This window comes from Parasteatoda tepidariorum, chromosome 5 (genome assembly GCF_982258835.1).
Source record: "Parasteatoda tepidariorum strain Cologne lab strain chromosome 5, Ptep-v5.0, whole genome shotgun sequence".
Lineage (NCBI taxonomy): Eukaryota > Metazoa > Arthropoda > Arachnida > Araneae > Theridiidae > Parasteatoda > Parasteatoda tepidariorum.
Window position 1 is genome coordinate 11,842,402 of NC_141759.1, and position 26,803 is coordinate 11,869,204.

Here is a 26,803-nt window from a genome sequence, read left to right on the forward strand (position 1 = left end):
TTATACAAAAAAGAATAATTAAAATATTTCCACAACTTCAACCAAAATGACTAGTGATTTTTCTAGTTAATTTTATTAAAACGCTAATATTATTAATTTTAAAAACTATCATCTCTAACTAAGTAAAAATACGTAGCTAAAATAAAGTGATAAATTTTAAAAATTACAGTTAAGTATTAAAGTTTTCAATGAAATTAAGCTTTATATAGTGAGCGATCTCAAAAAAACTGCACTCAATACCTTTTGATCTAAGGGTTATATATAATGTGTCTATAATAAACCCGCTAAATGTGTGTAATAATAAATCCACTAATAAATAATAAACCCTCTATATAAATAATAAACCCGTTACCGCCGTGGTCCGAGGGGGGGGGGGCGTATGATCCAGAAATGATACACAATGATAAGGGTGCCCAGTTTGCGGCCTTGCACTCCAGAATATAATAAGAAAATTTATAATTTTTTTTGGAAAATAAAAATAGTATAAGAAATTTTGAATTGCGCATTTTTTCTCGAGTCAAATCTAATAAATCAATGTAGTTTTTCATTTGCTTTTTTCAGTGATTATCGCGGCATATTTCTGACCAGCGAAATTTTAAAATTCCCAATATTTTTATTTCGACAAAATTATAATGCGTGAATTTCAAATTTTGACAATCAATTTTAAAGCCCTTTATTTGTGTCCAGTTTATAGTTAATCTAAGTGACTTTTCGATCGTGTTTTAAGAGGTTATTATCGGATTTCCAAATGTTTTTTCTAAAATACCGATCTTTTTAATGCATACATTATAACCGAATTAATCCTTAAAATAAAGTATTTATCACACAAATTTCCTTTTCTGAATTCAAAAAATTGTACTAATTATGTAAATTGTACCACTCAAATTATGCTTAATAACCGTTCTTCATACGAGGTGAATGAAAAAAAAACAACTCTCAGTACTGAATAACACTACGAAATTCTAATTGGTTCTACTGTCCAATTTTTTAAAATCTGAAAAATTTCTCTAAACACCCAAGAACTGAAATTGCGAAACAAATAATAAATCTACTTCTAAAATCCACATGAAAAGGTAAAAATAAACTGTTATATATGCAATATTCGTTTATACTTACATGTTGTCTGGATTTTTAAATGGTTGACTTTAACTTTCGAAACGCTTGAAAATCTACATATTTACCAAAATCTTTGATCATGCCATCTTTGATCATGCGATATCTGAAGTTTGTATTGTTTAAAAATTCTCCGGTAAGTATTTTTAAAAAAAATATTTGTAAAAGAAAGGAATAAGGAAACTGAAAGATAAACTGTAACATAAAATATGTTTAACATTGTAAATAAAAAAAACAAATGTTGTGATAGTAATAAAAGGAAATGGAATTAAAGGGAAAAATATGTCATTATCTATAACTTTAAAAGTTTAAACAAAGTACAATACATTATATTTTGACTAAAATGTAACACAAATGTAAATTGTTCATATTTTTTTCTTCAGATTTTTCTTTGAAATCCAAGGATCCAAACAAAGAACAGGGAAATAGAGACCGCAATCACGGGAGCATTGCAATGTTTTATATTAAACATAACTATTCAGTCAATCAGCACTGCGTTCCAAAAATAATTTCCTTGTTTAAACAGCTAATTTTATGTATTTAAAGCAGTTTTGATAGGTAAGATGCTAAGTTAGGCTGTAAAAACTATTGCGGTTAACATGCTTTTTAATTTTTTGTTTACTGCTGCTGTTTTGAATATTGTGCGTGGTATTAATATGCCTTCAGATCCAGTTGACGTGGGTAACGGTGAGCACTTAAGAACTTGCTTAAAATGGATAAAGTGCATATCAAGGGGTAAGAATATTTTTAAATCTACGCGTAACAGCACCTAGTTTTTTTCGTATTTAAAGCTGAGTTGAGGACTGATAGCAGAATGATTTTTCTAATGATTTGAATGTTACATAATTTTCCTTCGATTACATATTTCTGTTACCCACTCTTCATGAGCAGTTTGAAAGTGGAAAAAAATTGAACTTTAACTCAAAGATGTTTTATACCTTACTTCCTTTGTTCGCCAAACTCTTTGGTCTTTTTATAGGAAAAAAATTGTTTTTTTTAGACAGATTAATTACTTTATGCTGAAAATATTTATAGGTTTAATGTATCGAATAAATTTGTTTCAAGCTATTTTGTTCCATCAACTTCTACCCAGTAAAATATTTCCGAGTATCTTGAAAGGGTATCAACTTCTTTACAAAGTGGTGTTCCACTAAGGATTTCACTACATCAAGAAGCAATGATAGGTTTTGGTGTAGAGGAGCTCCAGCAATGATCTTTTATATTATTTGGCGTAAAATAGACGCCACTATTTCTGTCATCATTCCATAACATTGAATTTATAATTACTGTAAGATATGATAAGCATAAAAGCCAGTAAAATTATTTTTGCGATACAATATTAAGTTGGATATTAAACTAAGAATGCTTATAAATTTAAATTAGGATGCATTTGCACCATCTTTCTTTAAATAAAATTTATTTATTAATTAAATATACAATCTTAGCAGAAATAATAACAATATGAAGTTGAATTAGACTTGATATAACTGAAATGATTAGCAGTTAGATAATTGTTTTATACAATTGACAGATTTATATAAATCTTTTTATGAAATTATATCTATCTTTGTTATGTAACTAAAATGTATACATGCTTTTTACAATAGTTTCATTGCCTAGTTTGTTAAATCATTCACACAAAATAATACATTTTGTCAAATAATCGACTACCGTTTATATTCTCGTCCAATCACATTGATTTTAGAATGAAATCCTCGAATAAATATAGAAAAAAAACATAATCTAAATAATGTCAGATAAAAAGTTCATGTACTTAAATTCTGAAAGATTAGAAAATCATAAATATTTCATAAATAGATTCAATTTTTTTTTTCAAAGGTGATTAAAGTAAAAAAAAATAAATTGCTTTTTGGATAGAATATTGTTAAAAATTGTCTATTGCCTAGAAACTTCGAGATATTATCTATCAACTATTATTTAAACCTCTCTGAGCAATCACAAAACATTATTTAAATTTATTTTTTTTTACAGTCAGAGCTTGGTTTCTTAGCAACCAAGTGTAAGGCTTGCCACCACAAGATGGCGCTACGAGATGCAAGCAAAACTTAAGAATTAATTTTAAAAAAATATCTCTCTTTTGATTAGCTTGGTGTTGAAAGGATTAGAATGTGGTGGGAAGGAGCGAATCGTTTTTGACGATGTTATTTACTATTATTTCTATATACTTCCTTTTATGTTTGTGCTGTGGCATAATTATGTGTTTAAATAAATTTGTTTTATACCGAAAAAGGTTTAGTGAGAAAATTATTTCACATCATGAAAATTTGAAAAAGAACCAGCAAGTTTTAGTGGCGTAGTCGTGCTGCATATAATAGAATTCCTATACAGCCAATTGTAAGGCCTAATAATCCATTTGAGGTTTGGAGCGTGTATTGTATTGGACCTTTAGAGCCCCAATTATAAAGACGACACTCGTACGTCATATGTGCTATTGATCTGTGTTCAAGATGGGCGGAAGCCATACGGGTGAAACATATTACTGCAAACAAATATGAAACATATTACTTGCGATGTGCTGATGTCAAGATTTTCTGTCAAACTGGCTTCCCCAAGACTATATGTACTGACCAAGGAACAAATTTTACAGCACAGTTAAATGAAGCTTTTCATGACATACTGGGAGTCTCTCCTAGATTTTCCACTCCAGGTCATCCTGAGAGTATGGGAGCAGTTGAAAGATGGAATAGAACTCTGAAAAACATGTTGAGCAAAAATATCCAAGAATATGGGAAAGGATGGAATGCTCCTTGCTTACTTTTTGCATACAGAGAAATACCTCATGAAACACTGGAGGGTCGCCATATCAATTGGCTTATGGAAGGTTACCTACTGGACCACTAGCCATTTTGAAAGAATTTCGGACTGGTGAAAGAGGAATTCCTACTAATGCTGCTCGCTCTGCTGAAGATCACTTGAAACAATTGCAAAGGAAACTGCAAGATGCCCACTTAATAGCATCAGAAAATAGTTCTAAAAATCAGAAATATCGAGGAAGGGCTGATTCTTATATCTTCATCAACTCATAAATTGCTTAATAAGTGGATAGGACCTGCCAAAGTAGTCAAGCTCGCTAGATTTCACTCCTGTTTAGTGGAAATGGAGGATGGTAGTACAAGAGAATTACATGTAAATAAATTGAGACCTTATATAGCTAGAGTTGAACAATTTGGAATTATATTTGATCAAGATAGCGATTTTGGGGAATTGTATTATACTCCAACGGATAAAGAAACCACCTTGAATAAAAATAATGACATTGAATTAAAACAAATGACTAATACCTTGAATGACCAACAGGAATACCAGTTAAAAAGTCTGCTACGAAAATAAAAAGATATATTTTGTAAGCGTCCTGGAAAATCCGAAGTGAGAGGACACTCTGTTAAAGTTACTGCAGATTGTTCATCGAAACTATTACAATAATATAGAGTGCCTATTTCCCTCCAGAAAGATGTTGATTGTCAAATTAAAGAATTACTGGAAATGGACTTGATAGAACCGAGTGATGATGATTGGGCGCATCCTCTGGTGTGTGTTGCGAAGAAAGATGGAAGCATTAGGTTGTGCATAGACTTTAGACTCTTGAACAGTTATACAATATCTGATGCATATCCAATGAAGCATGCGATGTATTTAATATACGAGATAGGCAAAGCTCATTTTGTATCAGTCTTAGACCTCACAAAAGGGTACTGGCAAATCCCTATGGAAGAACAATCAAAACACTTTACAGCTTTCGTTACCCATACTGGACATTATCTGTGGAAAGTTCTACCATTCGGAATGAAAAATGCGGGTAGCACATTTCAAAAATCTATGAACTAAGTGTTGATCCCTCTTCAGAAATACTGTCAATCCTACATCGACGATGTGGCAGTGTTTTCAGAAACATGGTCAGATCACATGAAACAATTAGAAAATGTTTTTAAGACCTTGAGAGAAGTAGGACTAACCGTCAATTTAGAGAAGTGCGATTTTGGGAAAACCAAAGTAAAATTTGTAGGTCATGCGATTGGTTCCAGAAAGCATGTCCCTGATGTACAAAAGATGGAAACGATGTCCAAATTGTTAAGACCTACAACTAAAAAAGAGTTGCGAGGACTGATAGGTTTAGCGAGTTATTATCGTGACTACACAAAAAACTGTTCCTCTATTGTTTTACCCTTGACAAACTAGACTAAAAAGAAGATAGCTAATTAGATTCCTTGGGACAATAACGCCGAAATATTTTTTCAATTACTAAAGGAAAACTTAGTTGAAATGCGTAGTCTCTATACCCTTTTGTGCTGAATCTCCCATTTCAGCTGTATACAGATGCTTCGGCTACCATCGTTGGAGCTTGCCTTGCACAAAATGACGAGTATGGAACAGAGCATCCAATTGCTTTCTTCAGTAAAAAGTTAACGCCGAGCCAAATAAACTGGCCCACGATAGAGCGGAAAGCGTATGTGTGTTTATAATGTCCATATATACAACGCATGTTTGTATCATAAGACAAAATTTAATAAAATTTAGTTAAAAATAAAATTTATGGAAAATCCGTGATCATTTTGAGCTTACTTTTAAAAAATACAAAAACTACAAAGAAAATTATTTAAAGAGTTTTAAACTTTCAAGATCTTCAAATCAGACTTTTTTTTATTAGTTGCAAATTACGATTCACTACAAAACCATCAAAAAACAATTCGCCCATTTTTCCACGCATGTGCAGTATTAAAGATTACTTTATCTTAAATGTTCACATCTTTTGTTGTTTTTAACGAATTTTTTCCGCAATTTAAAACAACAATTTTGCAATTAATTTTAAACTGCTCCAAATATTTTGTTTAATTTTATTCAACATTTTTGAAGTTATACCAAAAAAATAGTTTTTATGAATAAAAAAAAATATTTTTTTATAAATAAAAATGTCTAGATTTTCATAAATATTTAGACTAAGTTTATGAAACTTATTGCAGTTTATTGCAAATAACAACTTATACCAAACACGTACATGCATATAATGGTACTATTGAATAAGCGAACATGCAAACATTGTATGTACAGTGCGCAAAAAGAAACAGACCGCACAGAATAGCTCTTGTTCCAATGATTGGGTTTTCACGTTCTTTAACTAAATTTGAATGGCTCGAGGGGGGGATTTCAAGTATTTCTAATTAATAAGTGCAGACGATATTTTGAGTTATATAAATCCGACACGAAAATGTACTTTCTCTGAATAAATATACCGGTTTTTCGACTGATTCGAAATTCTGATTCTCAAAATGTAGGGATAAGCGCAATCTGGAAAATATGGTCCAAATAGTTTGGACAGAAGAACGCTATAAAGTTTGGACCACCCTAATGTTAATTTCATTTCTTGCGCATTTTGTTACATCACGAGAAGTTTAAAAAAATATCATGTATAAAATTCGTTTACCCAAACATAGTTTCATGCAAAAAGTAGCCTATATTAAATATTTATAATTTTTTTTACTATTTTATATAATAATTTTTGAAGGTATATAATTTTTTAAATTCTTCTTATGAAAATAATTTTATATCTCAAAACTATTCGAACAATTTTGCTCAGATATAGAATTTCGCCATGCGTAATTACATTTTTTAAAATGGTCAAAAATTGTGTACCTTAAAATACAAAATTTTTCTTATAATTTTTATATAAAATAATAAATATTTACTGAAATATATTTTTTTCGTGAAAATAATTATCCTTGGATAAATGAATTTTATAATTGTGTGAAAAAAGTCTTCAACTCGTTTAAAAAGCTTTCGAGATTTTGCGCAATACGCAAAAGAATAAAATTAACATTAAGGGGTCAAAACCATGGAGAGCTCCCCTGACCAAACTAGTCGGATCTTAATTCCCTGATTGCGGCTATCCCCGTACTATAGGAGTCAGAAATCCGAAACAATCGAAAAAAAGGTGCGTTTATTCAATACGTTTATTATATTATTTTAGAGTTTGATTTCGTAACTTAGAATATCGTTTGCACTAATAAATTGAGGCCACCCTCCCTATACATTTGAGTCCCTGAACGTGAAAATCCCATCTTTAGATCAAAAGTCATTCAGGATGGTCCGTTTTTTTTTAGCACACTACATAGAATATACATGTATGCAGGCACATAAAATGTACGTTGGCACATTCATCGTGCATATACATCCAGGTACATTGTATTTCCAATCAATGTATGTATGTACACAAAACATATGCATGTTCATTGCGGAAATAAATAAACAGACTACTCTAAATAACTTTTGATCTAATGATAGGATTTTAACGGTCAAAAACTCAAACTTAATGACTCGAGGGGGTTATTTAAAGTATGCTAATTAATAAGTGAAGAAGATATTTCAAGTAACATAATCAAGCACATTATTGTACTTTCCCTGAAAAAACATACATTTTTTCTACTGATTCGAGTTTACAAATCTCAAAATATATGGAGCAGTCACACTCTAGGAAATATGATCTCAATTGATGGGTCAGGAGCATATATGGCAACGTTACTTTTAAAAAGTAACGAGTAAAAGTACAAGTATTTTTAAAAAAAGTAACGAGTAAAAAGTAAAAAGTTCTTATTTTAAGAAGTAACGAGTAAAAAGTACAAGTAAAAGTAAAGTACTAAACAAAAAAAGTAACGATTTAAAAGTACATTTCTAGGAAATCGAAAATTCAAAGTAACCTAAAATTTCATTGAATAATATTCTTATGTTCTTCAATGTTTTTGCAAAATTGGTTTTATTTATTTAATTATTTTTAATTTTGAAAGTTATGGACATTAATTTACTTTCAAATTCGGAGGAATGTTATAGTATACAGTGTTGGCCAAAAGTACGGACACTTTTTGAAAGTTTCATGTTTTTCAACTTTGTGTGCCTGTAGGATATATTAATTTTCACTTAAATATAAACGTTTATACATCAAATTGAAGGTAATTTAATGTAGAATTTAATAAAAAATACAGTATTACAATATCTGTATTACAAAAAAAGTTATGCAATTAATAGTAAGATCTATCTTAGATTTGCATTTTTTTAAAGTGATACTTACACAATCAATACTTAGTAGGATAACCCTTAATTTTTAAGACAGCTTCACAGCGTCTTTTCATCGAGTGAACGAGTGTTTGGAGTTCATCTTTCGTAATCACATGGTGCAAAGAATCAATTATAGCTTCACTTAGTTGTATTTTATTGGATGGACGTTTTTTTCGTACAAGGAGTTTCAAACGTCACCACAAATTTTCAATTGGATTGAGATCAGGGCTGTTTCCTGGCCATGGTAATATATCTATGCCTTTATTTTGAAACCATGCTTTGCATACTTTTGCTGTGTGGCATGGATCTGAATCCTGCTGAAAGATAAATGGTGCGTTGTTGGAGAAGAGATTCCTGATGGAAGGTATCAATTTTGGTTTCAGGGCAGTTTCGATGTATTTTTGGGCATTCAGGATACCATCAATCACTTGAATTCGGCCCACACCATCTGCAGATATACATGCCCAAATCGTGACATTTGTTGGATTTTTAGTAGTTGCTTCAATGCAATTAGGATGAAGCGCTTCACCTACTCTACGTCTCACGTATTTTCTACCATCACTTCCAAAGAGCGATATTTTACTCTCATTACTCCAGATTACTTGCTTCCATTGTATTTCTGACCATTTAATGTGTTCTTTTGCCGACTTAGCTCGTTTTTCGCGTTGCTTTTGATTTAAATATGGTTTTTTCCTTGGAATTCTAGCTTGTAGACCAAATCCTGATAAGCTTCTTCTTATTGTTCTTGAACTTACTGCAATATCAGCTGCATTCATTTCACATCTAATGGCATCTGATGACATTTTTCTATCTTGATGGCCATCCATTTAATTTTTCTATCGGTAGTAACACTTGTGCATTTTTTTCCGGCCTGATTTGGCATCCTGAATGCCAAAAAATACATCGAAACTGTCCTGAAACCAAAATTGATACCATCCATCAGGAATCTCTTCCGAACAACGAACCATTTATTTTTCAGCAGGATTCAGCTCCATGCCACACAGCAAAAGTATGCAAAGCATGCTTTCAAAATAAAGACATAGATATATTACCATGGCCAGGAAACAGCCCTGAGCTCAATCCAATTGAAAATTTGTGGCAACGTTTGAAAATTCTTGTACGAAAAAAACGTCCATCCAATAAAAGACAACTAAGTAAAGCTATAATTGATTCTTGGCACCATGTGATTACGAAAGATAAACTCCAAACACTCGTTCACTCGATGAAAAGACGCTGTGAAGCTGTCTCAAAAAATAAGGGTTATCCTACTAAGTATTGATTGTGGAAGTATCACTTTAAAAAAATGCAAATCTAAGATAGATCTTAAATTAACTGCATAACTTTTTTTGCAATACAGATATTGTAATACTGTATTTATTATTGAATTCTACATTAAATTACCTTCAATTTGATATATAAATGTTTGTATTTAAGTGAAAATTAATATATTCTACAAGCACACAAAGTTGAAAAACATGAAACTTTCAAAAAGTGTCCGCACTTTTGGCCACCACTGTAATTTTATGATATAATCGTATAATATAATTTTAAAATCAAATATAATTTTAATATCAAACTTGTTATGGATTTGCACTAAAAAGAAATTTTATCTATTGATTTTAATTTTTAGTTTATTATTTTTATTTATTTAAATTACCATTGATATAAAATTGTTTTACTCTATAGAAACGCGTTTTAAAAGCACAAAAATAAACAAAGCAAACATGGGGTTTCAGATAGCTTTGTGATCTTTGAGCTGGTAAAAAATAATTGAATGTGCAGTATAAGTTGAAACAGAACAGTCTACAGTTTTATTTGTAACAATGGCTTATGCTGAAGTCATGCGAGAAAATCATTTTCCGAACATTTCTGCCAAACGGAATGATTAAAATTTGTAAACGAATTTTAGTATCAGCGGCAAAATTAATACCTTCGAGTTTTCAAGAGTTAAAATAGTAAAATAGTTTTCAGTTGCACAAATAGTTCCGAAGTTCTTAGAGATTTGACTGGCGTTGTTTGACAAGGTCGGGCATAAACATAATTTTAGGAAAAAATGTACTAGGTAAAAATGTATTTAGTAAAAAATGTATTAAGACAAAAATGTATTATTAGTGAGATCAAAAAGAAAATTGAAAAACGTAATAACAAAATCCAACAATTTTTATTTAAAATGTATTAAACAAATGCATAAAACTCGAAAATGAATGAAAATAACTTCTTAATTAATATTTTTATTCATTTTCCAAAATAATTGCATTTTGACAGCATTTTTAAAATTTTTTTTTTAGAAAGCTTACCGAGTTTTAGAAAAAAGTAACGATTTCATTCGACATTTCCGTTACAAATACTTGTACTTTTTCCCAAAAAAAGTAACGAAAGTACAAGTAAAAGTATTAAATTTAAAAAGTAACGAAGTACAAGTAAAAGTACGTACTTTTTACTTGTACCGGCGGTACAAGTAACGAAAGTAAAAGTACTGCCATATATGGTCAGGAGATCGGTCCGAAGTTTGTGCACTTTAATATTAATTTTACTTTTTGCGTCTTCCTCCATATCTCGCATAGAATCGCAAAATTCAATTAAGTAAAGGTAATTCTCTGCAAAATACAATTTTTAATAAACATTTCTTATTATTTCATTTTAAAACAGTTGAAACATTTTGAAGCTTATCAGCGCATTCATTCAAAGCAGGTGGAGGTAGCAACACCTACAATGTGTATAAAACAAGAGATTTGACAGTACGTTTCTCATTCAGAAATTGAATTTGAGCGTTGCTTTGGGGTTAAAAAGTGTTTGTTATGTCTCGTGTAAGAACCAGCCCGTGTCTGAGTGTCATCGAGGACTAATTGTGGCCTATCGGGATTGCGGTTTATCATACCGAAATATTGCTTCTCGCGTTGGTCGAGATCTGATGACTGTTAGCAGAATATGGAATCGATGGGTTCATGACGATCATATGAACACCGTCTAGGATCTCAGTGGCCCCCTATTACTAACAGCCGAGAAGACAGACATGTTATCCACATGGCCTTAAGGGATCACACAGCTACGTCACGAACCCTGAGTCATCAAATAGGATCATTTGCAATACAACAAGTGTCTGCACGAACAGTTCGACAACGTTTGCAGCAGCATGGACTGTCAGTACGGCAACCATGGCTTCGGCTACCCTTGACGCAGCATCACACGTAGGAGCTCCTCCAATGGTGTGATCAACGACGAACCAGGACGCAGGAATTGCTTGACGTCGTCTTTCAGAAGAATCCAGCTTCTGTATACAGCATCATGATGGCCGCATCCGTGTTAGGTGACATCGTGGAGAATGCCCATTGGCTGCTTACATTCGACATCGTCATACGGACCCATCACCTGGAGTAATGGTATGGGGTGTTATTGGACACACGTCTCGATCACCTTTTGTTTGCATTGCCGGCATTTTGAACAGCAGTCGTTACATTTTAGATGTGTTAGGGCCAGTTGCTCTGTCTTGTCTTCGAGGCTTCCATAACGCTACGTTTCAGTAGGACAATGTACGACCGCATGTTGCACGCACTGTCCTGTCCTTCTTTGACACAGATCATGTTCGCTGTTGCCCTGGCCAGCACTTTCTCCAGATCTCTCACCAATTGAAAATATCTGGTCAATGGCTTTAGAACGACTGGCATGCCACTGCTCGTCAGTCACTACGATCGATTAATTAAGGCATCATGATGAAGCTGCATGGAATGCTGTATCCGTCCATGCTATCTAATCTCTGTTCGACTCGATGCCCAGGAGAATAACTGCTGTTACTTGCTGCCTGGGAAGGCTACTCTGAGTACTGATTCCTCAGGATCAATACATCCAAATATCCTGAAAATTTAATCACTTTTTCTTCCAACTGTAATCGTATGTGCCCAATAAATATCATTCTGTTATTTGCATTCCCTGCTGGTGTAACAATTTTATTGGCCAAAGGAGTGTCATTCAATTTCATCAAAAAAAATTCGTTTGGAACTGAAATCGTCTCCCTCCAGTTATTCAGTGAATGCATCCCATAAAAACCAAGTTAGACCTAAATGGCAATAGATAAAATCGTGTCGCATTCAGCCACACTGTCCTTATATTTTTTAATAAGCTTATTATAACCAAAAAGTTTTGAATCCAGTGAACAAAATATTTTTAACATTTTAATTTTTTCTATTTCATATAAAATCACAAAAATCGGTTAATTTTTGAAAATGACACTTGTATTATTATTATTTTTTTTTTTTATAATCTGAAGACATTTTGTTTCAGATAAGGAAATTAATGATAAGTTGGATTCATGCATCATATTGACACCAGAAGAGGTATGATTATATATATCGTAGAACAATGTTGATTAAAGCAAATTTAAACTATTTTATATATTGCATTTTATGATCAAATTCTCAATAAATTGGTGATTCTTTGTTGATAATAAAATTCGTGAGAAACTAAAAACCAATCTAGCGTAGTAGTTGTTCATTTACGTCGCACTAGAGTGGCACAACGGGCTATTGGCGACTGTCTGGGAAACATCCCTTAGGATGATCCGAAGACATGCCATAACAATTTTGATCTTGTGCAGAGGGGATGGTACCCTCGCTTAGGTAGCACGACAACCTGCGTGCGAAGTCGGGCACTTTATGGTAGAACAGTTTAACGAGGACCAATGCGGCACACCCTGGATCCCTACGCAGACTGATTCAAGTGGCCACCCACCCGCACACTGACAGCAACCAGTGAAGCTTGACGTCGGTGCTGGGAACCGTAGCTTAACGATCAGTCCAATGCGGGACAAAAAGCAATGTAACATACCAATGCACATACCATTGTAGACATAATTATTTAGAAATGTCTCTCGCCATATCCGATGTAAACAATTTTCATTCAAAAATAGCGTATACATCAGTAAACTCCAAAACGCAAATGTGGTGTACTTCCATTAAAAAAAACTCCATGAAGGCAAACTTCTCCCAATACTTGATCCAGGAGTTCCCTTGTCTTCTGGATTGGGTTCAAAATTTCAAGACTACGGAGTTCAGCATTAATAGTCGTAAACCCAAAAATTGAGTCGACTATTCAACGATGGTCATAAAATAAAAAAATATTTTTGTAAATGCCGTGGTGGCTCTGAATATAGAGCATTAGCGTCCCATTAAGGTAAACCACGATCGAATCCCTTCAATGGCTGGTCGATACGAATTCAGAAGCTTGGCTCACACTGACCACAATGCTTGTGTAGAATCCGTTTGCATTGAATCATCTCTGGACAAACGATCTTTATAATTATTCTCGAGCTATAGCAACATACACAAAAAGTAATATTATGATTAAGGGGTAAAACGTTCGGACTGCTCTCCTGACTAAACTATGAGGATCATATTTTCTGAATTGCAGCAACCCCCTTGCACGTTAGAGGTAAGAAGTCAGAGTTCGTCAAATGAAAGGTATATTTAGCTGACAGATTAAGTATGTTTGTGTTTCTGATTACGTCGCATAAAATACTGTCTACACTTAGTAATTAGCATGTTTGAGGTCGATGCTTTAACCTATTAAGAATGAGTCAAAGAACGTGAAAGCATTAACCATAAAATAAAAAGTTATTCAGGTTTGCACATTTTTCATGCACTCTGTAAATGAAAATACGGCAGCATTGGCCCGATAAACAATAATTATTTAAGATCTTTTTTCTTTTGGTTCCATGTAAAATTACTGAAAATGTAAAAATTCACAATAGCTTTATATTTCTTATTTTTTTTTAAAGTATGGTGTGAGCGCAATAAAGCATTTCGCAGATTTTCTTTCAATGGACTGGTCCTGGCCAAACTGGAACGCCTTATTTCAAGATTGGTGTGCCATGGATGAAGAAAAAGAGGTACCTTGCACAATCGACTTAATAATGACAATTTATAAAATATAAATAGATAAGGAATGACAGCAATTATTATTGAATAAATTTAAACAAGAAAAATATTTCTCAAAGTTATCCCTTCAGCTTGAAAAAAAGCTCCACGAAGAAATTAGAAAAAAATATAAAAATGAATAAAAAATATCGGAACTTATTTGCGGAATATTTTGTCGTTGGAAATTTCGCCGAAAAAAAAACGTTAAAATATTGTACTGGTTCAGGTTTGACAGAGAAGCAGCAATCCAAGATTAATGCCCCGTGAATAAAAAAAGAAGGTCTATTGCACAAATGAGTAAGCAATGACATTTCATAAAATAGACGGGGAATGCCCATTATTGAAGTAGTTTAAAAAATTTACTGATTGTTTTGACATCAGTTTGCGCAAAAGCTGCGGGGTTGTAATAGGAACTAAATGTTAAAACTGATGAAGGATATCTGAACTTTTTTTCTGGAAATTTTACAGCAGAGAAATTTAACGAGAAAAAATTAAAATATTGCTTTACAAACATTTTAAACATTTATAATTGATTTGGTACACAAAGACGAAGATTTTTCAACTATCATGAAAGCGTGGATAATTCAAACAAATCTTTTTGAATATTTTTTTTCGAATCACATGAAATTACAATATATGATGCATTTATTTACTTTTATAGTTTATAATAATGGAGTAATAGACTAAAATTTCAAAATGAGTGCAAAGGGAGAAGAATGGATTATTTATTTAATTAGGACCAGTGTATAATAGAAAAATTGTCCTGGTGACAAAAGAGTCCCCGTTAAGGTAACTTTCACTTCTTTGGTTTGGAATTTTTACTTTAGGAGAAATCAAAATAAATACATAAATTATTTAAGCTCATAAGCAAGTCTATACATTTTTCCCTCTCTTAAACTAATTAACATGAACACGAAATTTTTTCTCGAATTATAAAATTGGCCATGGAAACTCAAATTGACTGTAATTTAAAAGTAACAAAGTTACTAAATGATTTGTTTTATATCCTATGTAAAACTTAATTCAATAAATTAAATATATTTTGCAATAGCAGGAAAAATTACTTGAACCATCATTGGGCCAACATTCATAAATCTTGGCTCAATTAATGTTCAAATAGTCGTTATTTTTCTGATATTGGCAGTAGATAGAATTTTCCGATTCACCCCATATTTTACAGTCACTTTACAACCATTATTAGTCCCATGTAAATTATGAGATCCACCCAATATTTTATATCCATTATTTAGAAAATATAGGTTCTATAAAGGCCAATTTAGGCCCTATATTGGCCATTACGGGAGCAATATTAAAAAGTCTGCAAATCTCAATATATCAACCATGTTGAGGCAATTTTGAACGCAACTAAGGAATAGGTAAAATTGTTGCTAGGGTAATTATTTAACCCTCCTTTAGATGATTCTTTTTTATTTGTTTAAGAATTAAAACAAATTGATCTAATTCATGGTCTAATAGATTAAAGGAAAAGTGCTTTAAAAAATTATTGCTATATCATATAAATACTGCTATATCCGATATTTTATATCCTTAGTTAGAAAACGTAGGTTCTATATTGGCCAACTTACGCCCGATATTGGCCATTATAGGAGCAATATTAAAAAGTCTAATAAATCGCAATATTGGTCCCTCAGTGCATGTTCTTATAGGACCTAGGATGCATTTTTAAACCCAATTGGGGCATAGGTAAAATTGTTGTTAGGATAATTATTAATCCATCTTTGCATGGTTTCTTATTTTTTGTGAAATAAAACAAATTGATCTACATAATTCATGAAGGAAAAATGTTTTAAAAAAATCATATCATAAATGTATAATATTAAATAAATCCAAAACAGTATGGTGAAAATATCAATAACTGTATAAAGTGCATAAAAAATAATATATCTTTGTACATCTTTTTTCTTCCTGATGATAATTTTAAAAAAAATATTTTTATTATTATTCTTTTGCAACGCTCATATAATTTTAGCTACCACGCGGCGCTTGTCTTCAGAATTTTCGTCATCAAGAGCATTTTCTGATAGACAACCACTTTTTAAATGGTCCAAGTAATCTTCGATGTTCCTTCTGAATTTCTTCACAAAAATAATATAAAAATAAACATATAGTAAAACCATTTTCGACATACATTCGAAGTGAAACAAATGCATGGTAATGTAAATTTCTGCGGGGAGTGAGTTGGTATCTACAGTGTCAAGCTTCATCTATGAAAAGGTACCACACTATAGTATCGATTAGCATGTTTTATACACTAGTGAGTTAGGACTATATTTTTGTAATGGTAGATACACTACATTACTCCCCCACCAGAATTATATCTGTTATAGAGTTCAATGAACGGATACCACTAGTTGATTGATTACTGTTTTTTGTGAGATGCCGGGTGAACTGTATTAAGATCACCGTACTTTTTTGCTGATTGTAAGTGTTGTATTATGTTCACGGTCGTGGTTGCTCCCTGTGTTGCCATTAGCAGTCGAATGTATGCAAACTAACATTGTGTGAGATTGATACGAGACTGAGTAGCACCAGTGCGTGGAAGTGGCTAATGTAGCAATGTGGAATATCTATCGAGGTAGGCGTTTCTATCAAAGTAGGCGTGTTCACATCACGACCGAAGGTCACCAATGTGGAGAAAGTAGTTATCGATAATGTCAACCTTCTTCTATGAAAAGGTACCCCACCATAGATTCATCATCATCATCAATATTTATCTGAGCGCCTGGAGCCGTTAGCCGCCTTTTTCCCATTCGTCTTCAATTGTGATCTTTAGGGTGGTTCATTCTGGTAATTACCATAGATTCGTCGTCGTCGTCGCGGATTGCTCGAGGCTTTTAGGCCCCGAAGGGGCCTTTTACCTCTCCATAGGAATTGGAGTCTTCAATTAATAAGACCATAGATTCGAGTTAACATGCGTTATGTACTACTGGATTGGGATTGTATTTTTGTAGTGGTAGATACACGCATGTCTGTCTCATGGTTTTGGGAAGATTATTTATGTATTTAACGTACATTGCGCAGAAAATATCATAAACTGAAAAGAAACAACCATTTTTCCATTCATAAGCACTTGTTAGAAAGAAAATGTCAGAATATTTATCAAAATTCTTCAAGAAATCGTACGTTTCTTCTTACCACAACAAAAGGCGGAATGACAAGCTCAAACCGCCCTAGCAGCAAAATGACTTGGGTCGTCATCGGGCCAATATTCACTAATCTTAGTTCACAAATGTTTCAAATTGCTGCTATTTTCCGATATCAGTCTATATATTTGGAAAAGGCCAATATTTCCTATAGTCACATTGGTCTATATATCCTATTTAGATTTGCCCGATTCTCCCTATATTTTACAGTCACTTTACAACCAATATCGGCCTTTCACCTAATGAAGTTAAATAACCATCGCAGCAACTCAGCTGACCTAATGAAGCCGATTAGTTCTTTTGCAGTTTTGTACAAATTACAACTGGGTTCGAGCCCCAGCATTGACTCCACTATATTTTTTCCATTCCCTTCAACACTTAAAGAGTGCCCCGCACTTCCCTATTTGTAACCGTGGACTATTATAATATAAAACTCTATTCACACAAAGACGCCAGCACCTTAAAACTGCTTAACACAAAAACGACTTGCAATTCCAATCTCTTACGGGAGAGGAAACAATCAAATAAACTAATAAAATCACATCCCATGGTTTTTTTCATGAAACACAACTCAACTAAAATGTAACTTTAATGCCTATTACCTAACAAAAAGACCAATGCCCAGTAGAGTTTTTTTTATAACTGTTTTGAAACCATGCCAATTGCAAATGGTTGAGGAACAGAACAGTTTTGTATTCGTGTTTCTTTTTTAACCATACTAGTTGTTCACGGTTTCAAAATCGTAAAGGTAAAAACTTTTCTTTACGTAAACTTTATGATTTGTAGATGGACATATTGCGGCGGTTATTCTAACGTAAGTCAGGAAAGTAAAATTTTTCAAGTGTGTTAGAAACAGTGATGTTTGAAAAATGTGATTTCAAATCATTGTTATAAATGTTTATTAAAAAAAATATTGTCGTCTCCAAATTAAACTAAATTATTTCTTTTTAAGGCAGAACTGTTTGTAGAAGCTGTTCAGTATGCAACAGAAGTTGGGGTAGTAAGTATTGAGCCAGTTAACTTATCCCGATGAGATTAAACAGATTTTTTTAACTGTCCGAGTCCGGCTCCTGCGATTTGAGCGGGGTCGAAGAAATTTTTTCCCTTGTTTCAATACTGATCCCGCTATTTCACCGTGTAGATTAAAAAAAAGAGAGAAAAAAAACATTATTTGATGGTTATTTTCGCTGCTGGATGACACTAGAGCATACCTGCCAACTTTTAATCTCTTCCATTATGATTTTTCCCAGTGGTAGTAACATGGAATTAAAATTTCGATTGTAAGCAGAAAAATACGTTGTATTTGAAGAAACATCAGCTGACAATCATGATAACAACGAATATTAATATATATGCTTAATCTTTGAAAGAATAGTTGTGATCAAAATCATTTAAAAATAAAGTTTATAAATGAAAAAATAGTACATTTTTACTACCACTTTAAATATAAAAATAAAATTTTACGCCAAATGCGTAAAAGTTGGCAGGTATGCTGGAGCATACCTGTCAACTCTTCCGGATTTTCCCGAAGATTTTATTTTCACATTTAAAGTGGTAGCAATACTCAGGTTATTCCAATAAACTTTTTGAATTATAATGATAATTATAAATGAGTTTGATCACCACTACATATAAATAATTATAATAAATATATGAAAGCATAATAATCAATGCTTAAGCGAATTTCAACGGAATCAAAATGTGGGTATATTTTTGAGGCAGATTGTTTTTCGTTTATTGTTTTACTGCCACTCTGAAAATCCATTCTCGGAAAGAGTGAAAGTTGGCAGGTATGCACTAGAGAGCTCATGAATTTTGCTTCCTCTCTTGATAGATACATGTCCCCTGTGTATTTGTGAGTTTGCTTGCTGTTTGTTTTTCTTTCACGCGATTAGCATTATTGAAAGATATAGATTTGCCGAGTGTCAGCGGTGTTACATGTGGGAATAAAAAACGAAAATATCTTGATTATGAAAATAGTGATTCGGATTCGGAGTATTCCACAAATCAGGGCATTTCTTTTCTTTTTTCTGTTTATTACAAAATTTCTGTAAAATTTTTTGAGACAAAATGCTTACAAATTATATTCACCTGAAAATAAAAATAGCGCATCAATTTTTTCACTCATAATTCCTGCACACTGAAATAGTGGGCGCCATATTATACATTTTTTGAAAACGTAAAATCTATTAAAATTCTTGCATCATTTAAAAACAACTAATGAAGATGTGAATCGTAACATATGTAGATAAAAAATATATAAAAAATATCGCTCCATATTTTAAGACCGGAAAGTATAAAAACTAAGGCGCACGCGGAGGGTTTTAATAAAGAATGCGAACGATAAAAACGAAATCAGAAAAATATTAGCGCACTATTATTTTTATTTTGATAAAAATATTCCTCAAGTGATTCAAATTTGAAACTAAAGTCTATAACAGGAAAAAAACCGTAACAATGAAAAAATAAAAATCGATTTATATTTCTGACACCATATGCATTTAAAACGCAGACATGCCACAGTGTATTTATTTCAATTAATACATATTACCAACATGAATTAAGCATCATTGTCGTCAATGATAGTATGACGATTTCTTACTGTTCTTCAAGACAAATAAATATTTTTACTCCATTTCCTTTGCTTTCTACTATATTTCTTATTTCTTTTATTTCAGTATCCATATATGACCTTAATTAAATAAGCATATTTGGCTTAATTAAGCCTCATTGGCGAAATTTTTTCATGTTTCTCCAAATTGAATTAGTACCACTTTCCCATTAATTTTTGATTTTGAATACATATTTTTTTTTTCTATTCCATTACCGTTGATTTTAAATAAGTAATTTTTCAGAAACACGTTTACCACTAACGATTAACCAATCAGAAAATTTCACTTGGTTCTTCGCTCCTCTTGTTTAAACGATTTGTCGTAGAATGTTCTAATGTTGACAGTGACCTCCCACGTGCTTGAAACTATCTGTATGCTAAATTTCATCGCTTTCTGTCGGATGGTTTAGGAGTCTATAAAGGAGATACATACACACATACATTCATTTTTATTCATAGCTTTGATCTATTTGGTTATTTTCTTAAATCTTTATGTTTCTAAATCATTTTAGAAATTTCCCATTTTACACAGTTTTGAAGTTACACAGTTTGTAGAATTATTCTTCTTTCCCTAATTATTTATTAGTTTCTAAATCTCGTTCAAAAAGTACCTTTCTTTACACAGCCATTTTGTTTAATTTTTATGATTCTCTTTTCTAAATGATTCTTAAAAAAATTTTTCTTTATAAATGTGTGCAGAAAAATTTTGTTGCTTGTAGAAGTTTTCCAGTTAGAAAAAAGAAAAAAAATTTCTCATTGAATAATATATATATATATATATATATATATATATATATATATATATATATATATATATATATATATATATATATATATATAATGGTGAAATAGCAGTTTCATCCCTCTCCAGACGGAGAGGGAGAGACAGAGTTACAGTCAGATCTGACGGAGTTTAGTTGGTAAACATTATACACCAAAAAGCCACGCAAAAATATTCGGTCCTGCGTTTTATAGGATGATTACAAGTTGTGAAGAGGTCAGTCATTATTGCCTCTTTCTGTATTCCTACGCCTCATCAATTTATTTATTACTCATAGCAACTCGTTTCATCTTTCCTTATATGGAAGTGAAAGATCTTAAAATAACTTCTCTTTTGAAGTATAAATCTAATTATTATTCATTGGCATGTTTTTAGCCTTGAAGTCCCAAAATAGAATTTCTACCCTTATCCTTTACCAAAGGTATTTTATGAAAATGAATGAAGTTTTAAATGCTTTTATTAATACAAAAGTATTTAATTTTTGTATTACATCTCCCCCAAAAAAAATTTTGGTAAGCCAAAATAAAAATTTAGAATACTATGAATATAAACTTTATGTTGGTATGACTGTCCTCTTTCTTACAAATAACCTTTTTTCAACATGTGAAAAAAAATTATTTGCAGTAGCAACAATAAAACATAATAATAAAATTTATATGTTTAGTGAACTAAACAGAAAGAAAAATTAAACATAAATTTATAACTTTTCTATTAAACTTTTCAAAAATTTTTCCACACAAAAATATACAAAATTTTTATGCAAAACGAACTGGACAACAAGTGTCATTTATTCAGAATTTAAGATTCTGTATGGTTAATGGGGGTTATTTACTAGATGAAATTCAGCATTCCCCGTTGAAATGGAGGAAAACAGAATTTCATGAAGCACATTAAAAATGAGAGATCCAGACTGGACATAAAGAAAAATAGTTTATAATATTTTTTAATTATTTATTTTTTTTCACTGTGTTGAGAAAAAAAAGTTCAAGTTTCCTCGCCAAACATCTCCACACGCGATTCGGATCTCTCAAAAATATAGGGATTACTTCTTTCTTTGAAGAAAGTAAAAACATTTATTTTGGACATTATTCATGATTTAATTTTAACATTTGTGGGCTGTGATATTTCCTAAGTTTTGATAAATGTACTATTTCAAAATTTCGTTTTCTTACATTTTTATTTTATTTAATTCATAATCAATCAGTTTCTTGGTCATTCTTTCTTTTTCCTATTTTTTCTTTTCTTTTTGTTACCCTTCACCTTTTTTTTCTTCCGATGTTTACTTTTATTGAAACATCTTCAACTTTTATTTTTTCGATGTTTACTTTTGCCGAAACATCAAACCTTTTATTTTTTCGATGTTTACTTTTACTGAAACATCCTCAACTTTTTTATTTTTTCGATGTTTACTTTTACTGAAACATCAAACTTTTTTTTTTGCACAATTTTTAACCTTAACATTTTTAGAAGTTTGCTGTCTAATGTGCAAAGTTAAGTTGTCATTGTTTGAATTAGCTGAGGTGATCAATCTCTTACCAAATTAAGTAACAACTGGCCCGACACAATCAATAAGCAAACAAAAATCTTTGCAAGTCTACAACCCTACTAAAGCATATGGAAAATCAGTATCAAGTATAAAAACTTAACTGAGTTAAAATTTTCGCCTATCGTAATAAGGGAAACTCACAAATTTTGTTAAGTGTTAACTGTCCTTTTGTTTGGGAAGCATTCAAGTTTTCACATTTCTTAATAGGAATATTTAGTTTTGACCAAGTCCTATAAAGCAAAATTTTTACAAATTTCTATAAAGTTTTTTTTTTTTCGATTTAATCGTGATAAATCATTAGGAAACAAAAGCTTAAAAAAATAACTTAATTTTGTTTGCCATTATTAATTTAATTGACGTTTGAACCGCATTTATTTCCTTCAAAAACATTTTAAATGCACTATAAAAACGTATCATATTTTTAAAAAAAAGCAATATAAACACAAGAAATGCAATCTAACTCTTAAAAACATTCTATTCAATTATTCATAATAAAAAGTTTTCTCATTTCTCATATCTAATTTCAATAAAAAATGAACACCCTACTCTCCAACGTCGACCTTTATCAATTTCGTTGAAGAGAAAAAAAAAAATATCATAATTTAAAAATAAAACGAATATAAATATAAGAAATGCAATCCAACATTAGTAATATACTCAATTATTCAGAATTTAAAAAAAAAATTTTTTTTTCTTCACTAAAATATGTAATCATAACAGTATCACAAATTTTGAGAAAGAAGAAAAAAAAAAATTTATATATCACTTTTTCTTCTTCAATATTTGGCGAAGAGGAAAAAAAAATCATTCGCGCACTTCACTTTCTTTTTCTTATTAATCATTAAAAATCAACAAAATAACTGTTTAAAAAAAAATACTCAAAGGATATGTAGCTGGATAAAGTTCGAATTAATCCAAAATATATCTTGATAGCCACAACATCAGATAAAAGTTGATAGGAGAAAAATATTTTTTTCTTCTTTTTTCTGTTCGTTAAAATGATTCATAATTATAGTGAATGCGATAGTGAAGGAGAAATTGAAGCTTATTTTTCTTTGAGTTCTGAGTAGGAGGTTAGGGAATGTCGAACATCTAAGTAGACCATCGTAAACCATTCCGGGGGAGAAAACACTTCATCGACGATTAATCCAGAGTAGCACAGGCATAACTAAACTTTCCGTAGGTCACTTGTAAAGGGATGGGATTTCTAATCGAAAACATTTTTATCTCTATCAGGAATCCAATGAAGTAAGTTTTTCTCTTCAATCCAAGGGGGTGAAAAACTGATCCTTCCTTCTCGACGAGGTAGCAGTCACGTTAGGCCTAGTTCTCAATATATAGAATTGCTAAGTTTCTTCCGCGAAGCCAACATCCTGCCTGGCTTGTAATAACGGTGGAACCACACCGTTATTTTTTAGTTATTTACAATCCAAGTAGCATGATTAACGAGTCAAGTTTCGGCATAATCTTTTATTTTACTAAACGATGGTGAAATAGCAGTTTCATCCCTCTCCAGACGGAGAGGGAGAGACAGAGTTACAGTCAGATCTGACGGAGTTTAGTTGGTAAACATTATACACCAAAAAGCCGCGCAAAAATATTCGGTCCTGCGTTTTAAAGGATGATTACAAGTTGTGAAGAGGTCAGTCATTATTGCCTTTTTCTGTATTCCTACGCCTCATCAATTTATTTATTACTCATAGCAAATCGTTTCATCTTTCCTTATATGGAAGTGAAAGATCTTAAAATAACTTCTCTTTTGAAGTATAAATCTAATTATTATTCTTTGGCATGTTTTTAGCCTTGAAGTCCCAAAATAGAATTTCTACCCTTATCCTTTACCAAAGATATTTTATGAAAACGAATGAAGTTTTAAATGCTTTTATTAATACAAAAGTATTTAATTTTTGTATTACATATATATATATATATATATATATATATATATATATATATATATATATATATATATATATATATATATGTATATGTATATATATATATATATATATATATATATATATATATATATATATATATATATATATATATATATATATATATATATATATATATATATATACACAACATAACCAATGCAAAATAAATCAAAACAATAGTGTGAGAAGCACTTGAAAATTAAAATTCATACAAAATAGATCACATTAAGTAAAAAAATATATCGTGTAAAAAAACGGAACCGAACGAAATCTATAAAGTGAGTAGCGAATTCAAATAAACTTATATACACGGAAACCTTCCAAGAATGTGTTTCAAAATATTTTCATAATAGGATTACCAGATAAAAAAAATATGAAAATAGAATCAGAAATAGAGCTAAAAAATCAGGAGATTTTATTTATGGCTCGTTCTTTCTGCAGTACTGAAGCGCGTGTACCAAGGAATAGTTACCAAGGATTGGCCCAAAAATGAATGTGAGCAAGGTAATAATATTATACTGGATAATTTAAAGAATTTTATGATTAAGAAGGTTGATATTTAATAATACAATTTTTATAATTTTGGAAAATTAACTTTTATGAGGGGAAAACATCATTTGCCCGTTTTGCAGAGATTTTTACCCATGGATTTGTCCGAATTAGATTTGCACATGGTTAAATTAAAAAGTAACAAAGAAGTTTTGAGTAAATTGATTAATAATCACATACAATTAACTCAATGATTTTATGTTGAATTTAATTACTTTCGTTTGGTATTGCTTTTTTCTTCTTCCAATTTTGAAAGAGTTTGGTTATTTGAGTTTTGGATAGGTATATAACAACTACATAGTATTTTAGTTCAATTCACTTGATTAAAAGTGGTATTTAAGTAGTTGTTTTCATAAACTGTAGAATTCCATGAAATAAGCTTATTTATATTAAAATCAAAATCATTTATTTTATCGTATTAATCAACAAAGCAGTTATTTTCTTCTTTTTTAATAACTCAATCCAAAAAATTAAAATTAATATTATCATCATGATTACGGAGCAACATTATTAATTGTATAATCTTGAAAATTAATGATAGTTAATCAATAAATCAAATCACAAGCGGAGAGAAATATATTTGTATTATTAGTGTTAAATATGTATTTCTCTTAAAAAAAATTATAATTTTTTAGTCAACGTGTGCTGATTTCACCAAATCTGAAGCATGTGATGGAATAGAAAAAGCAAGTGTAAGTATAAGTATCACTTGATGTTATTATAAATTAATATTTTGTGCTATCTTTAGAAATAGTATTTAGTTATCCAGAAATCACTGAAGAATTAATTAAATTTGTTCTTAAAGTTTAGCTCAGATTGCTCTACTGTATCAAACATACTATATCAATATTGCGATGCTATATTTAAAAGATATTCAAATAAAAAAAAATAAAAAAAATTTTTTTCGAACTATTATTGACTTACTGACACTAAATACATTGGGAATGGGTTATAAGTACTTTATAAATTAAAATAGCTATTTCATATAAGTATTGTGACAATAATTCTGCTTATAGTTTCCAGAAACGGAATAGTAACTAATCTGTAAAGAAATTATTTTGACACGTAAGGCGCCGAAAGCAAGCAACCTTGCAGCAAATGTTTTTTTTTTCTTTTTTGAATAATTTACTAAGGTTGATTGGTTTAACGTTATTCTTACACAGCAAGCATGCTTGAATGATAATTTTATTTTTTTCAAAAGATTAAACATAGACACTCAAGAATTTTTACAAAAATATATTTTTATAAGCTTTTATTAAAAAAATTGTTTTTTTTTTAAATTTCTTTCCCCTCTTCCTTTATTTGTTATAAATATTTTTTAATGATGACGTGTTATGTTTTTGCATCCAATTTCGATAGGAAGAGGCTATTTATACGAACTTCATGCTCGTTAACTATGATAGTTAAATTTAAAATTGTTTCAAGCTGGGATGGTTTATTTGCTAATCATTTATAAACCACGCTGTCGTGTCGACATATTTATTCAAATAGTATTATATACTTGTTATTTTCGTCGAAAAATTATTTAAAATACGAAAAATAATTCATATTAAATTTCATTTAAGATTTTTTTTAGTTAATTTTTACATATGTTTTTTTCTTATTATAGAGCTGCGGCACAGAAATATTAAACAGACTTCATGCTGAAGGAAAATGCTGAAGACTCAAATTATAGCATCGATTTAATATATTCTTCGATAATGCAAATATAGAGCTTCAACCATTTAAGCATTTGCTAACTAATTATTTTCGAAAAAATAAAATTTACCCTTAGCAAGTTCAAGAAGCTAATTCTTCTTCAATTCTATATGCGTTTCGTCCAAAACAGAATTTCTTTTATTTCTTCTTCTTTTTTTTAACTTTTACAAGCTTTTTGATTTAGGAACGATAATAAAAATTGAAATAAGTGTTTAAGTACATCAAACGGTTACATATAAACAAAAAAAATATTAAAACTGCCTTTTTTTAATTAATATCTACTGATATACTTTTTTTGCCATTTAGTACTATAATTATAGCTTTTAGCCTTTAAGCCGATCCGGAGTTAGGTTTTCTGGATCGGTCTTCAAATCTGTGCTGAAAACACTAGATTCTAAAAAGGAGTAGAAAAAAGAATTATCAAAAT

The 26,803-nt window shown here is 30.9% G+C and overlaps 1 protein-coding gene across 1 annotated transcript; it reads left to right on the top strand.

The window, feature by feature from the left end:
- Positions 1–1,654: 1,654 nt before the first annotated feature.
- On the top strand, positions 1,655–26,478 carry LOC107444166 (uncharacterized). Its single transcript, XM_087165208.1, has 6 exons — positions 1,655–1,848; positions 12,457–12,509; positions 13,949–14,059; positions 18,204–18,251; positions 25,314–25,370; positions 26,288–26,478. Exons 1-6 carry the CDS (start codon positions 1,713–1,715, stop codon positions 26,336–26,338), a joined length of 456 nt encoding a protein of 151 aa, XP_087021334.1. The 5' UTR covers positions 1,655–1,712; the 3' UTR covers positions 26,339–26,478.
- Positions 26,479–26,803: the final 325 nt, after the last annotated feature.

Bases quoted from the DNA above. Each gene is read 5' to 3' on its own strand.
- LOC107444166 (XM_087165208.1), top strand. From the start codon at position 1,713: ATGCTTTTTAATTTTTTGTTTACTGCTGCTGTTTTGAATATTGTGCGT. The intron at 12,510-13,948 runs GTATGATTATAT...TTTTTTTTAAAG, and splicing joins TCATATTGACACCAGAAGAG to TATGGTGTGAGCGCAATAAA. The intron at 25,371-26,287 runs GTAAGTATAAGT...TTCTTATTATAG, and splicing joins ATGGAATAGAAAAAGCAAGT to AGCTGCGGCACAGAAATATT.